This window comes from Ranitomeya variabilis, chromosome 3, assembly GCF_051348905.1.
Source record: "Ranitomeya variabilis isolate aRanVar5 chromosome 3, aRanVar5.hap1, whole genome shotgun sequence".
Lineage (NCBI taxonomy): Eukaryota > Metazoa > Chordata > Amphibia > Anura > Dendrobatidae > Ranitomeya > Ranitomeya variabilis.
The window spans coordinates 566,142,443-566,156,185 of record NC_135234.1 but is presented as its reverse complement, the minus strand read 5'-3'; the positions used below and the strand labels follow the sequence as shown (position 1 = coordinate 566,156,185).

Genomic DNA, 13,743 nt, shown 5'->3' with positions numbered 1-13,743 from the left:
AAAGGACTGGGGGCTCCTCCTGTTGAAGGGACGTTTCGGCTTGGACTGGGGTAAGGAGGTACTCTTACTGCCAGTAGCGTCCGAGATCATTTGATCTAGCTGCGAGCCGAAGAGTCTGGAGCCCTGGAAGGGCAGACCAGTGAGCGATTTCTTAGATGCGGGGTCAGCGTTCCACGCCTTTAGCCAAAGAATCCGGCGAATGGCGACAATGTTGCCGTTAGCCTTGGTAGAGCAGGCCGCTGCATCAAGGGATGCATTCATGAGGTATTTTCCTGCCAGCGAAATCTGATCCGCTAATTCAGACAGTTCTTCAGCAGGAGCAGAGGCCAAAATGCCCCTGCGCAGAGTCTTGGCCCAGGCTGATACAGCCTTGGCTACCCATGACGAGGCGAAGCTAGGGCAAAGGGAGGCTCTGGAGGCCTCAAATGCCGATTTTGCTAGCTTCTCGATTTGTCTGTCCGTGGGGTCCTTAAGGGAAGCCGCGTCCGGAATAGACAGAACTGTCTGTGAGGATAGCCTGGACACGGGCGGGTGAACCTTAGGAGACTCGGACCATTTGGAGACAAGGTCGGAGTGAAAAGGGTATAACACGTCAAGCAGTTTCCTGCCGGGGAAACGCTTACCAGGGTTTTCCCAGTGAGTGGAGGTAGTGCGGTCAAACTCCTTGTGATTAGGAAAAACCCTAGAGGGACGTTTAATCCGTTTAAAAGCAACGGAGACATCCTGAGAGCTTGCCTCATCTTCCTTAAGATCAAGCGTCTGAACGATAGCTGAAATAAGGCTATCGACCATGTCCTGTGCTCCGGAAGTCTTATCTGCATCCGAGTCAGATTCCGACTGAGACGTTACGTCAGACCCAAGGTCCGCCTGTGAGGAAGGGGAACGGGCAGATAGGGGAATCCCGATGTGGTCCGGTGAACAGGAGGGAGATCTAGATAAGGTCCTCTTTCTGTCTCTTTTGTCCGGTCTGCCTCTGTGAGGGCCTAGTACAGGTGCGAGCAAATCGCCGTGTGAGGCGTTCGTGGCACTGGTGGCATTAGAGAGAAGCGGGATGCGTTCAAGGGCCTGGACCAGGGACTGAGAAACCTTAGTCAGGTCGGACACTGATTGAGACATAGCAACAGCCCACTCCGGGGGAGGGGGGGGTGCACTCATCCCGGGACCTAGAAGCTTCCTGGGGCACTGACATGGTGGGAGGAACGCAGGACGGGCAGAAAGGAGATGGCTGACCTGAGACCCACTTTTTCTTACAGTGAGTGAAGGCGTAATGGATGGCCGTAGGGGCAAAGGCCGGGGTGGGGTCGGACATAGGTGGATATTACCTTGTCCCCGGAGAATACTGCCAGGTGGAGTAGGTAGTAGTGCTGAGCCTGCTGAAGGACAGCGATAGAGGTAGCCGCAGGAGCCTGTGTTCCCCCGAGAAATCCTGTGTCCCACGTGGTGAGCAGACACTGACAGGGAGCAGGAAGCAGGAGAAAAGAGCGTGGATACAGTGCGACTCTTTGGGCATGCACAGGACCGAAGGGGGGAAAGAAAGGAACGCCCCCTGTAAAACTGAAAGCGTCCTGGCCGCCATACCGCCGGCCGCCACAAGAGGGCGCTCAAGCGCCAAGAAAGGGAAAAAAGCAGGGAGACGCTGAACGTCCCGGCCGCTATAACACCGGCCGCCACAAGAGGGCGATCAAGCGCCAAGAAAGGGAAAAAGCAAGGAGAACAGAGAGAAATGGCGGCTGCAAGTTTGAATAAGGAGGGGGGGAAAGTGCCAGCGTTCCTGCTCCCATCCCTACATGGTAGCACATCCTGACGCCCGAATATGCAGCCCACTCCCCTGTCAGATGCTCCCCTCTGGTAAGAGGAGATCGCCGTCGGGCAGGGTCATTGGTGGGGGGAGGGAAGGGGGGGTCGTTGGTTGATTGAAGGATCCCTACCTGCAGATGAGGAAGCATCAGGATCCCTGGAAGAGAGAGAGGGTCCTGGAAGTAGTCCTCCTTCCCGCGCCACGACTCTCCGGCGCAGAAGACGGCATCGACCCCTAACCAGGGGGAGAGGGTCACCGGATGTGACCGCCATCTTCCTCTCAGCCCTCTCCGAGGAGAGGGATGAGGAGAGGAAATGGGCAGGACTGGCCACCGAAGAAAGGGTCACCCTGAACACCCGAAAGGGTGACAGGGGACGAAGTCCTGCCCAGCGGGTCCGAGAGGGTGCGATGTGGGTGAAACCACACTGCTCTCTCGGTCGCTCAAAGTGGGGAAAACAGAGTGAGAAAACTGCACCCTGATACCCTGAAGAAAAAGGTCTGAAAAAGAAAGGGGAAATGATTAATAACAAACAATAAATCCCTGTAAAAGAAATGCGGATCTGGTGTTAGATCCAGGTCCGCCTCCTACAGACACTAAGCAAAAACTGAGTTGCCTGGTGCCTGTCGGAGGGTGTATACTGCCGGGGAGGAGCTGCTTCTTTATTTGCATAGTGTCAGCCTCCTAGTGACAGCAGCATACACCCATGGTTACCTGTGTCCCCCAATGAAGCGAGAAAGAAATAAGGGCGTCCCCAAAGTTGTCACAAATCAATCTCAACAGATCCTATGCTATGGGTCAATATCTGGATATTCCAACTTTGGGGACGCCCTTATGTTGTCATTGTATTTATTTATTCATTAAATCTGTACCTGGAACTCTGCCTTTGGCAGATGTATATTTCATACTGCATTTGGAGTTTTTCATGCATATAAACATGAGATTGCACTTATATCTATCTTTACCATAGTCTGTTGTGTCCAGGTTTTGTACTATATATGGGGAATGGTGTGTTTTTTTGTTCATATTTGGTCATGTTTTAAATGGTTTTATATTATGTGTGTCCTTTGTTTTCATAAAATAAAGTTTGATTCCACTTTTTTGCATATACAGGTGTGCACACATCTATGCAGTGTCTTTTTCTCTCTTGTTCAGTATTTGCAATTCTTCCATGCATTGTGTAGCACCCTGATTTATATCATGGATTTACTTTGGGTATAGTAGTGCTCCTGACATCTCCTATATCTTTAGGCTATGTGCACACTCTGCGGCGTGCTCTGCGGGTTCTCCCGCAGCGGAATTGATAAATCTGCAGGGCAAAACCGCTGCGGTTATCCCTGCAGATTTATCGCGGTTTGTTTTGCGATTTCCACTGCGGGATTACTCCTATACTATTGATGCTGCATATGCAGCATCAATAGTAATGGTAAAAATAATAAAAACTGGCTATACTCACCCTCTGATGTCCGGATCTCCTCGGCGCTGCACGCGGCGCTCCGGTTCCAAAAATGCTGTGCGAGAAGGACCTTCGTGACGTCACGGTCATGTGACTGCGGCGTCATCACGGTCATGTGACCGCGACGTCACCGCAGGTCCTGTTCGCACAGCAACCAGACCGGTCGGCCGTGTGCAGCGCTGAGAGGTGAGTATAGCATCATTTTTTATTTTAATTCTTTTTTTTTTTACACTATTTATGCTTCCCAGGGCCTGGAGGAGAGTCTCCTCTCCTCCACCCTGGGTAGCAACCGCACATTATCCGCTTACTTCCCGCATCGTGGGCACAGCCCAATGCGGGAAGTAAGCGGTTCGATGCATTCCTATGGGTGCAGAATCGCTGCGATTCTGCACAAAGAAGTGACATGCTGCGGGTTGTAAACCGCTGCGTTTCTGCGCGGTTTTTCCCGCAGCATGTGCACTGCGGTTTGCATAGGGTTTACATGTTAATGTAAACGCTATGGAAACTGCTGCGGACCCGCAGCATCAAAATCGCCGCGGATCCGCGGTAAAAACCGCAAAGTGTGAACATGGCCTTAGACTCATACTGAAGCGCAGAGAGTGAGAGCGAGGCTGAGAGAGCTTCTGAGCTTCTCGCTGTAAGACAGATCTTTTCAGGGGGAAGAAGAACCAACCCCCGGGACGAGTCGAGTATCATTCCTAGAAAGGAAATAAGGAAATTCGCTGAGCCGGTACTGGGGAAGATTTTTTGAAGTTTATCTTCCAACCCAGGCGAGAAAGGGTATCTATTGTGATGGCCACGGCTTCCTTGCAGGAGCGGAAAGAGGGGCCTTTGATGAGGATATCATCTAAATATGGGAGTGCCACCACTCCTCGGGTGTGGAGTATGGCCACGGCAGCCGCCATGACCTTGGTGAATACCCTGGGAGCGGTGGCGAGGCCGAAGGGCAGAGCAACGAATTGGAAGTGATCTTCCTGAACTGTGAAGCGAAGAAACCTTTGGTGAGAAGGTAAAATAGATATGTGGAGGTATGCGTCCTGGATGTCTATAGACGCCAGGAACTCGCCTTTTACAATGGAGGCGATGACAGAATGAAGCGATTCCATCCGGAACCGTCGTACCCTGACGAACTTGTTCAGCAGTTTTAGGTCCAGTATGGGCCGTACTGTACCGTCCTTCTTTGGAACAATGAAGAGGTTTGAATAAAAACCTTGAAACCTTTCGCTTTGAGGGACCGGAGTAATAACTCCGTCTTTTCTCAGAGAGCTTATAGCTTTGAAGAACTCTGATGCATTTGCCCTGGGAGAAGACAGGAAAAAACGGTTTGGAGGACGAGATAAGAGATCTATCTTGTATCTTGGAGGACACTAGATCGCGGACCCACTCGTCGTGAACGACCGAGAGCCACGCGGCACTGAAGGAAAGTAGGCGGCCACCTACTTTATGGGTGTCCCCCGGATACCGCAGGGAGTCATTGTGTGGAAGGTCTGCCCGTTCTGGCGCCTCTGGATCCCGGCTGCCTTGGCCTGCCTCTCCATGAAGGGGAGGGCTTAAAAGAGGCCTGTGAACCTCAGTCTCCACATTGTGCCCGGCCAGAACCGGGAGATGTGGAAGTAGAGGACCAGTTTGAGTTGTAACGAAAAAAAAAGAGTCGGGAACGAGCCTGTGGTTGCAGGTTCCGAAAGGGCAGAGGGGGTCTCTGTTGTGGAAGAAATTTACTCTACCCTCCAGTGGCGTCAAAAATTAACTGTTCGAGCTTTTCGCCAAAAAGGTGACCGCTCTGATATGGGAGAGAAGTCAATGACTTTTTGGATGTAGAATCCGCACGCCAGTCCCTGAGCCATAAGAACCTCCGGATGGTGATGGCATTTGCTGCTGCTTGAGAAGCGCAGTCAGCGGCATACAGCGACGCGGTCATTACAAAATCTCCCACTCTGGCTGAGTAGTGAGGTCTGCTATCTCGGGGGGAAGATTGGTATCCAGTACTGCTGAAGACAAGACCTCAGCCCAGTGGGTCATAGCCTTAGCCACCCACGTAGCGGCAAAAGACGGAAAGAGTGCGGCCGCTGAGACTTCAAAGGCTGAAAGCGCCATATTGTCGATCTGACGATCGGTTGGATTTTTAATAGAGGCGACCTCCGAGGAGGATAAAACACATTTCGTAGCCAAACACGATACCAGAGGATCTACTGGGGGAGATTGTGACCAATCTTTTCTTAGATCCTGGGCAAAGGGATATTTGGACTCCATGGGCTTCTGCCCTGTGAATCGTTTATCTGGATGGATCCAGTGAGATTCAACAATTTGCTTAAACTCGGGTTGAGTGGTGAACACTCTGTGAGCTCGTTTGGTCCTCTTAAAGGACACGGCATGATCCGTTTTAGATAAGGGTTCCTCCTCAAGTCTCAAAGCCTTATTCACTGACTCAATTAGAGAGTCGAGAGTCTCCTGATCGTGATCAAATTTCTGATCTAGGGACGTAGCAGAATCGTCCTCTGAAACAGGTTCTCTACTAGCCCCAATGGAAGGGGAGCGAGAAATGGAGCTCTCAGAACCCGAAAACCGTTGATGGTCTGGGGATATGGCAGGAGTCCTTTTCCTGGAAGAGTGAGAACTCCTTGGCAAGGTACGACCCCTGGAGTACGAGGGGTTCTGACCATCGGAAGCGTCGTCCGTATTAGTGCCCTGGTTAGAGGAAGGGTCTCGGAACGAGTCTAACGCTTTTGCCAGGGATGCCATAGACCGGGTAAGGGAGGTAGCCCACTCAGGGGGACTAGGCTCACTGGGTTCAGTATCAGCAACAGGTGGTTCCTGAGCAGTCACCGGTTCACAAGCTGTGCACAATGCAGTATTGTGACCCCGGGGTAATGATACCTTACAAGAGGTACATGCAGCGAAAAATACAGTGTGGGTTTTCTCAGACTTTTTGTGAGGCTTTGGATGAGACATAGTAAAGCCTGGAGGAAAGCGCTTACTAGCAGGGGAAAGGTTAAGCTAGGTGTCTGCAGATTACCCAGGTCCTGTGTCTTGAGTCCCCAGGGCAGGTCCGCAGTGTAGGCAGAGAAAAACGCTAGTCCTGAGGGCTGTGATAGGAAACGCTGGAGCAGTGCTGCAGCATCAGGGCTGTGGGTGTCCCAAGATGGCCGCCGAGACCAGGAAGTGGGAGCTCATCACAGGGAACGAGATGCGCCAAGAAAAGTGGGTGGGGCTAACTGCCGGTGGGCGTGGCCTAAACTCCGGCCTGTATTGAGGGACATTTTTTTTTTCTTCTTCTTTCTTCTGCGGTTGCGGCCTGCAGCGCCGCGACCGCTATTAGCGCCATCATTATCTGCACTCCTTCGTGGGGTTGCTGCACTACGGACCACCCACGGACACAGGCTTAAGGTGCGGACCTCCCATACCCAGGGGACCAGGATCCCCCTAGCGCCTCGGCCCCCCGCAGTGTACTCACGGTAGATGCGGTGGGCCGGTGCTCAATCCACCGTCGCCACAGTCAGGGAGGGGGTGGAGAGCTTCTGCCGCCATGCGTCATCCGCTATATCAGTGGTGATGCAGAGGGGGGGCTGCACGGACGCCATATATATCATGTCCGGCTATGCACCTGGCTCCAGGAGAGGTAGATGGAGGGCTACTCCATGTGGTCGCCTGCTATGGAGGGGGGAGATCGGAACGCGAAGGAACCGTCGCCCGTAATATGAGCTCAGGGCTGGCATCCAACGTTGCAGGAAAGGATACGGGAGGAACGCTCCACGTACTTGCCTGTTGATGGTTCGGGGGAGATCGCAACCTAGAAAGGATCCGTCGCCCCCATTCGCTCCGTTAAAGGAAAAAATAGAACAAAAAATCAAAAATTAAAATAAAAACGGTGGGGTCTGAAACAGACCCAAGTGCCTCCTACAGACACTAAGCAAGATCTGGTTCACTGAGAGCCAGCAGGAGGGTGTATACTGCAGGGGAGGAGCTATTCTTTCTGTGTTTACTTAGTTTCCTCCTAGTGGCAGCAGCATAACACCCATGGTCCTGTGTCCCCCAATGAGGCGTAGGAGAAAATAAAATTGTATTTTTTTATTTGTGTTAACTACTGAAACATGGAGCACCCTGTGGACATATATAGGATGTGTGCCCATTTTCCATAGGTTATGCACAATCTTCTGGGGAAACGCGTGGAGGTGGGCATAAAGGCTATGACCACACTAACAGCTAACTGTCACTATATGAGTGGCCCTAACCATGGATACCGAAGTTACTGCAAAGTCCTACATGAGGTAAGAAACAAAGTGAATCTGGAGAATATACTACATTTATGATTGAAGGTATTTGTCATTATCATTATGCCTTCTATATACTGGGATAGGATCTTGGAGATGGGAAAACTCCTTTAAGCAAGGCCAGATATAGTCTAGTGGACACTAGTGGACATGTGATATGCAAATCGCATATTTGCGGTTTTGCATCCACTACTGGTACCGGAGAACCCTCACAGCATGGGATGTAAAAATTCATGAGCCGGCCGTCCCACAGACCCGAGAGCCGGCCGTCCCACAGACCCGAGAGCCTGCCGTCCCACAGACCCGAGAGCCTGCCGTCCCACAGACCCGAGAGCCTGCCGTCCCACAGACCCGAGAGCCTGCCGTCCCACAGACCCGAGAGCCTGCCGTCCCACAGACCCGAGAGCCTGCCGTCCCACAGACCCGAGAGCCTGCCGTCCCACAGACCCGAGAGCCTGCCGTCCCACAGACCCGAGAGCCTGCCGTCCCACAGACCCGAGAGCCTGCCGTCCCACAGACCCGAGAGCCTGCCGTCCCACAGACCCGAGAGCCTGCCGTCCCACAGACCCGAGAGCCTGCCGTCCCACAGACCCGAGAGCCTGCCGTCCCACAGACCCGAGAGCCTGCCGTCCCACAGACCCGAGAGCCTGCCGTCCCACAGACCCGAGAGCCTGCCGTCCCACAGACCCGAGAGCCTGCCGTCCCACAGACCCGAGAGCCTGCCGTCCCACAGACCCGAGAGCCTGCCGTCCCACAGACCCGAGAGCCTGCCGTCCCACAGACCCGAGAGCCTGCCGTCCCACAGACCCGAGAGCCTGCCGTCCCACAGACCCGAGAGCCTGCCGTCCCACAGACCCGAGAGCCTGCCGTCCCACAGACCCGAGAGCCTGCCGTCCCACAGACCCGAGAGCCTGCCGTCCCACAGACCCGAGAGCCTGCCGTCCCACAGACCCGAGAGCCTGCCGTCCCACAGACCCGAGAGCCTGCCGTCCCACAGACCCGAGAGCCTGCCGTCCCACAGACCCGAGAGCCTGCCGTCCCACAGACCCGAGAGCCTGCCGTCCCACAGACCCGAGAGCCTGCCGTCCCACAGACCCGAGAGCCTGCCGTCCCACAGACCCGAGAGCCTGCCGTCCCACAGACCCGAGAGCCTGCCGTCCCACAGACCCGAGAGCCTGCCGTCCCACAGACCCGAGAGCCTGCCGTCCCACAGACCCGAGAGCCTGCCGTCCCACAGACCCGAGAGCCTGCCGTCCCACAGACCCGAGAGCCTGCCGTCCCACAGACCCGAGAGCCTGCCGTCCCACAGACCCGAGAGCCTGCCGTCCCACAGACCCGAGAGCCTGCCGTCCCACAGACCCGAGAGCCTGCCGTCCCACAGACCCGAGAGCCTGCCGTCCCACAGACCCGAGAGCCTGCCGTCCCACAGACCCGAGAGCCTGCCGTCCCACAGACCCGAGAGCCTGCCGTCCCACAGACCCGAGAGCCTGCCGTCCCACAGACCCGAGAGCCTGCCGTCCCACAGACCCGAGAGCCTGCCGTCCCACAGACCCGAGAGCCTGCCGTCCCACAGACCCGAGAGCCTGCCGTCCCACAGACCCGAGAGCCTGCCGTCCCACAGACCCGAGAGCCTGCCGTCCCACAGACCCGAGAGCCTGCCGTCCCACAGACCCGAGAGCCTGCCGTCCCACAGACCCGAGAGCCTGCCGTCCCACAGACCCGAGAGCCTGCCGTCCCACAGACCCGAGAGCCTGCCGTCCCACAGACCCGAGAGCCTGCCGTCCCACAGACCCGAGCCGGCAGTCCCACAGACCCGAGCCTGCAGTCCCACAGACCCGAGCCTGCAGTCCCACAGACCCAGCAACCCCTTAAAGTGAAAGTGAGCATGACTTTTACATAACTGTACTTCATGAACAAAGTATCAAAAATGCAGATCTTATGACATCACCTCTGGTCTCAGCAATGTTCTCCTTATACCTAAGGCTATTGGCAGACATTGTACCTGGAGCTGGGACATCACATGCAGGTATACAATAATTACTGATATTCATGGAATAGAAACTTGCTTAGTAAAATCCTTGTTAAAAGCTTGGGTTTCATAGAGAATTGTCCGGTTGCTATGCAAACACGAAATGTACGCTCTTTGTACTTGCACCCTTCACGCACCTCTGCTCCTGCTCCTTGATCTGCTCCGGCTCCTATCCCGGTCTCGATCACGTTGCCTTTCTTTACTCCAACTGCGACTTCGACTTCTGCTGTAACTGCGACTTCTCCCTCTCCGTCTGTTGTACCTATCCCTGTAGGAGTCTCGCCGGGGAAGGGGCCGCTCATGTTCCCTTTTGCGCGAGCGGTCATCTTTCTTTCGGTCATCTCTACTCCTAAGGTAAGGATTAGTGAAACACACATGACAATGAAATGTAAATGCATGAAGATTATATTTTACCGCATTGAATTTCAGTATTTGCCATATTTTAAACTTGAGAGTACCTACAGGACGAAGTAAAAAAATGTGGTAGAAGTGTGCAAAGGGGTTGTCTGGGTAATATCATCAACAGCCTATACTTAAAACCAGATCAGAGAAATAGGGGGCTATACATGGCACCCACACCTCAGCCGATCACTTAAAGGGAGTCTATCAGATCAGAATGACTGTTCAAACCAAGAACAAGCACTCAGTGCAGCCTTGGTGTGGCCATACATTTCAGTGCACCTTCCCATCTACTTGTTTTCCATCTCTCTCTGCCTCTATAAAGTCAGACCTGTAAATCAAAGAGAAGGTTGTGGATAGAGAAAACAAGTAGATGTGAACGTGCACTGAAATATTTGCCCACACCAGTGGTACACCTATAGCCTGTACTTGGTTTCAACAGTGATTGTGGTCAGACAGACTACCTTTAAATAGAATCTGATCTGCTTTAACCAGCAGCTGGTACTACACAATATATGGAGCTATGCTGTTCAGGTCCGTTCAATGTTTACAACCAGTAGCCAGAAGTAAGACCAGCTGATCGGTGGAGGTGGCGGGTGCCGAGTCTGAAGTTGATGATGTATCCTAGAAACAAATCATAAATGTGAAATGCCTAGACAACACTTTTAAAACGCAAAAGAGCATTACTATAAGGCTATGTTCACACTATCAGTATTTGGTCAGTATTTTATATCAGTATTTGTAAGCCAAAACCAGGAGTGGGTGATTAAATGCAGAAGTGGTGACGTGTTTCTATTCTACTTTTCTACTGACTGTCCCACTCCTGGTTTTGTAAAATACTGACCAGATCCTGAAAGTGTGACTGTAGCCTAAGTGTCATCATATTGCCCATTGGTAAAATTCTGGTAACAGGAAACCTAAATTTAGCTCTTAAGCATAAGTGTACATGAGACGTCCGTCTACGTACCGTGCATTCTTTGTACTCTGCACTTTGCTTCCACTTAGACGGCCTGATGTAGTATCGACATCTGGTCTCTGTTCCTGGCCTCCTGATCTAAAAGACGTAACAGACGTGCTCTCCCTGTCAGAGGTACTCCGCTTTCTGCTATTTTCCCTGTTCAGTGATATTACAAAAAGTAAGTATAAAATGCTCGGAGAAGAAAAAATCAAAACCAAACAGCAGCTCAATTTTTGATTGAACAGATTTCTCAGTCCATATTTTTAGGATCAGAATTTGCTACACAGTGCAGGCACCACACAGCAGGAACCTTCAGGTGCTGACGAGACTCCAAACTCATTTTGCCAACTATCCTTTTATGGCTGCATTCTATATAACTCGACTTTACCTCCAATTTGTTGCAAATGACACATATCCACAATAAGTTAAGTAACCTGTGAGGCAGTGACCACTATTACAGGTAGGGGGCGCTGTTTGTGCTCCCCAGAATGCGCACGGAGGAGTAGTGAGGCCATGAGGGGGTATTGCAGTGGCAGGTGTAGCTGTGATTGCAATAGTGAAGCAGTGACCAATGTCACAGGTAGGGGTCGCTGTGTGTTCTCCCCAGGTTGTGCATGGAGAAGTATGAAGTCCACAGACGTGTGCATGGCAGTCACGGCGTAGCGGAGACTGCAATGCAGGTTAAATGTATTAATAAATAAGGTTTGTCTTGGACATACTGTTTGTCCAAGACAGATTTAGGGAAAACCTGCGCTGGGTTTTGTGCTATGAAACTGACTGCAGTCTGTTAATGGAGTAGTCCGTTTCATTTCCGGTCCGGGTTTTACACGTGGCAGGAAGCCACAGATTTGTTTGTTAAAAAACCTGCAGTAAAGGGCATGGGTGTGTCAGGGTCAGTGTCCGGCTGGTGTTTGGAGGAGGACAGAGCAGGAGGCTCTGCGGGGCATTGTCGGTGTGCGGAGACACAGAACAGAGCGGAGCCAAGCAGCCAGGGGAGCTGAGATGCCTGGCATCCACAGCTAACACAGCGCTACCGTCACCCACGGGAACTGGTCAGAGGAGGACCAGCGTGTTTAGTGGCTGCAAACCAATGAAGTTGTGAGTAAAAGCTGTGTGAGTAAAGAGACTGTGATACAGTGGTGCAGGACACCCACGGGAACTAGTCAGAAGGAGGACTGGCGTGTGTAGTGTCTGCAACATATGAAGCTGTGTGTGTCAGAGACTAGGTCACAACCTGCAGTCGCCCCACGGAAACTGGAGAAAGAAGTCCGGCGTGTATTGTGACTTGGAAGATGCCGTGTATCATGTAGTGCAATGTTTATGTGAACTAAACATGAATTCTATGCACTTGTGAGGAATGGACTGTGTGAAGTAACACATTAAAGGAACGTTTTGTGTTTGAACTTAGTGGGTCACTGCCTCTTCACTGCGTACGGTGCTACCGCAGCACTACAAACCATAGACAATTACATAAAACAAATCTTGTCATTTTATTATAAAAACTTCCAGGCTGTAAGGGAAAAAAAGTGCAATTACTTATTTTCTCTGTGTCGTGTAGTTGATGGCTGTGGGCTATGATTTACTCTTCTTAAAGGTTTTTTTTCTTTTTCATCATCATTGGGTACCTGAGGTAAAAGATAAATTAGACATTAGAGAGACTCCGTCCAAAGGCTGATCAGCTGCTTTCCTCAACTATCCCTTTTATAGGAAAACTCAGCTCAACCAAGCACTCCTGTGTTCTCTATGAGATCCTCTGCCAGGCTCCTCTGCTCTCACATGCCCCCACAGGCTCCTCAGCTCTCCACCCCCACCCCCCAGGCTACTCTGCTCTGCTCTCCACCAAAAGGCCGAACCCTTCTCTACCCACCCCCGTACACCTTAAGACGGTCGCTTGTTCAGCCAACTTTAGTCTAATGTGAACAGTGCACACAAACAGTGCCACGGAGCAACGTAGGCTGGGAAGTTTATTTTTAGCATCAAGATGAAAGTAATGGTACAGCCTCACGATGTGGACAAAGGACGCACCAGATATGCCAGTAGCAACAGTGATGTAATTTTATGCTGAAAAGGTATGAGTATTTATGAACAATTATAAATGAAATTTAACAAGTTTTTTTTTGTTTTGTTTTTATAAGCCAAGAAAACCAATTTAGGATTGTAGCAAATTTGGCTTTAAGAATGCATAGATTTACCAATTTTTTTCCCTATACTGAATTTATTATACTTTATTTCCCCACCCACCATTAGGGGATATTACTTATGAATTTAACTTTTACAAGTACCTATTAATAACTCCATTATTGATAATACACTGCTCAAAAAAATAAAGGGAACACTAAAATCCCACATCTTAGATATCACTGAATGAAATATTCCAGTTGTAAATCTTTACTCATTACATAGTAGAATGTGTTGAGAACAATAAAACCTAAAAATGATCAACGTAAATCACAACTAATATCACAAGGAGGTCTGGAGTTGGAATGATGCTCAAAATCAAAGTGGAAAATGAAGTTACAGGCTGATCCAACTTCAGTGGAAACATAGTGCGCTCAAGCAGGTTATCTCCCCCTGATTCAACATGACTGCAGGTAACTATTGACGGCTATTTGTGGCAGTCTTGTTGAATATGCTATGTTCGAGGATCACTATAACTGAGCATTGCACTCCTACATTAAGCATGATGCATATTTGGGCAGGTGAAACAGATTACATACTATGTTAGGCTACGTTCACATTTGCGGTGTGCGCCGCAGCGTCGGGCGCCGCCGCATGCGTCATGCGCCCCTATATTTAACATGGGGGCGCATGGACATGCGTCGCACTTGCGTTTTGCG

The 13,743-nt window shown here is 51.3% G+C and overlaps 1 protein-coding gene across 1 annotated transcript in view; it reads right to left on the bottom strand.

The window, feature by feature from the left end:
* RBM26 (RNA binding motif protein 26) overlaps nt 1–13,743 on the bottom strand; it is a 128,934-nt gene that overhangs the window by 92,829 nt on the left and 22,362 nt on the right. Inside the window, exons 4-6 of the mRNA XM_077297186.1 lie at nt 12,443–12,531; nt 10,916–11,062; nt 9,687–9,898 (exon numbers count right to left, since the gene is read on the bottom strand). Coding sequence (XP_077153301.1) covers nt 9,687–9,898; nt 10,916–11,062; nt 12,443–12,531 — 448 coding nt within the window. The remainder of the gene's footprint in view (nt 1–9,686; nt 9,899–10,915; nt 11,063–12,442; nt 12,532–13,743) is intronic.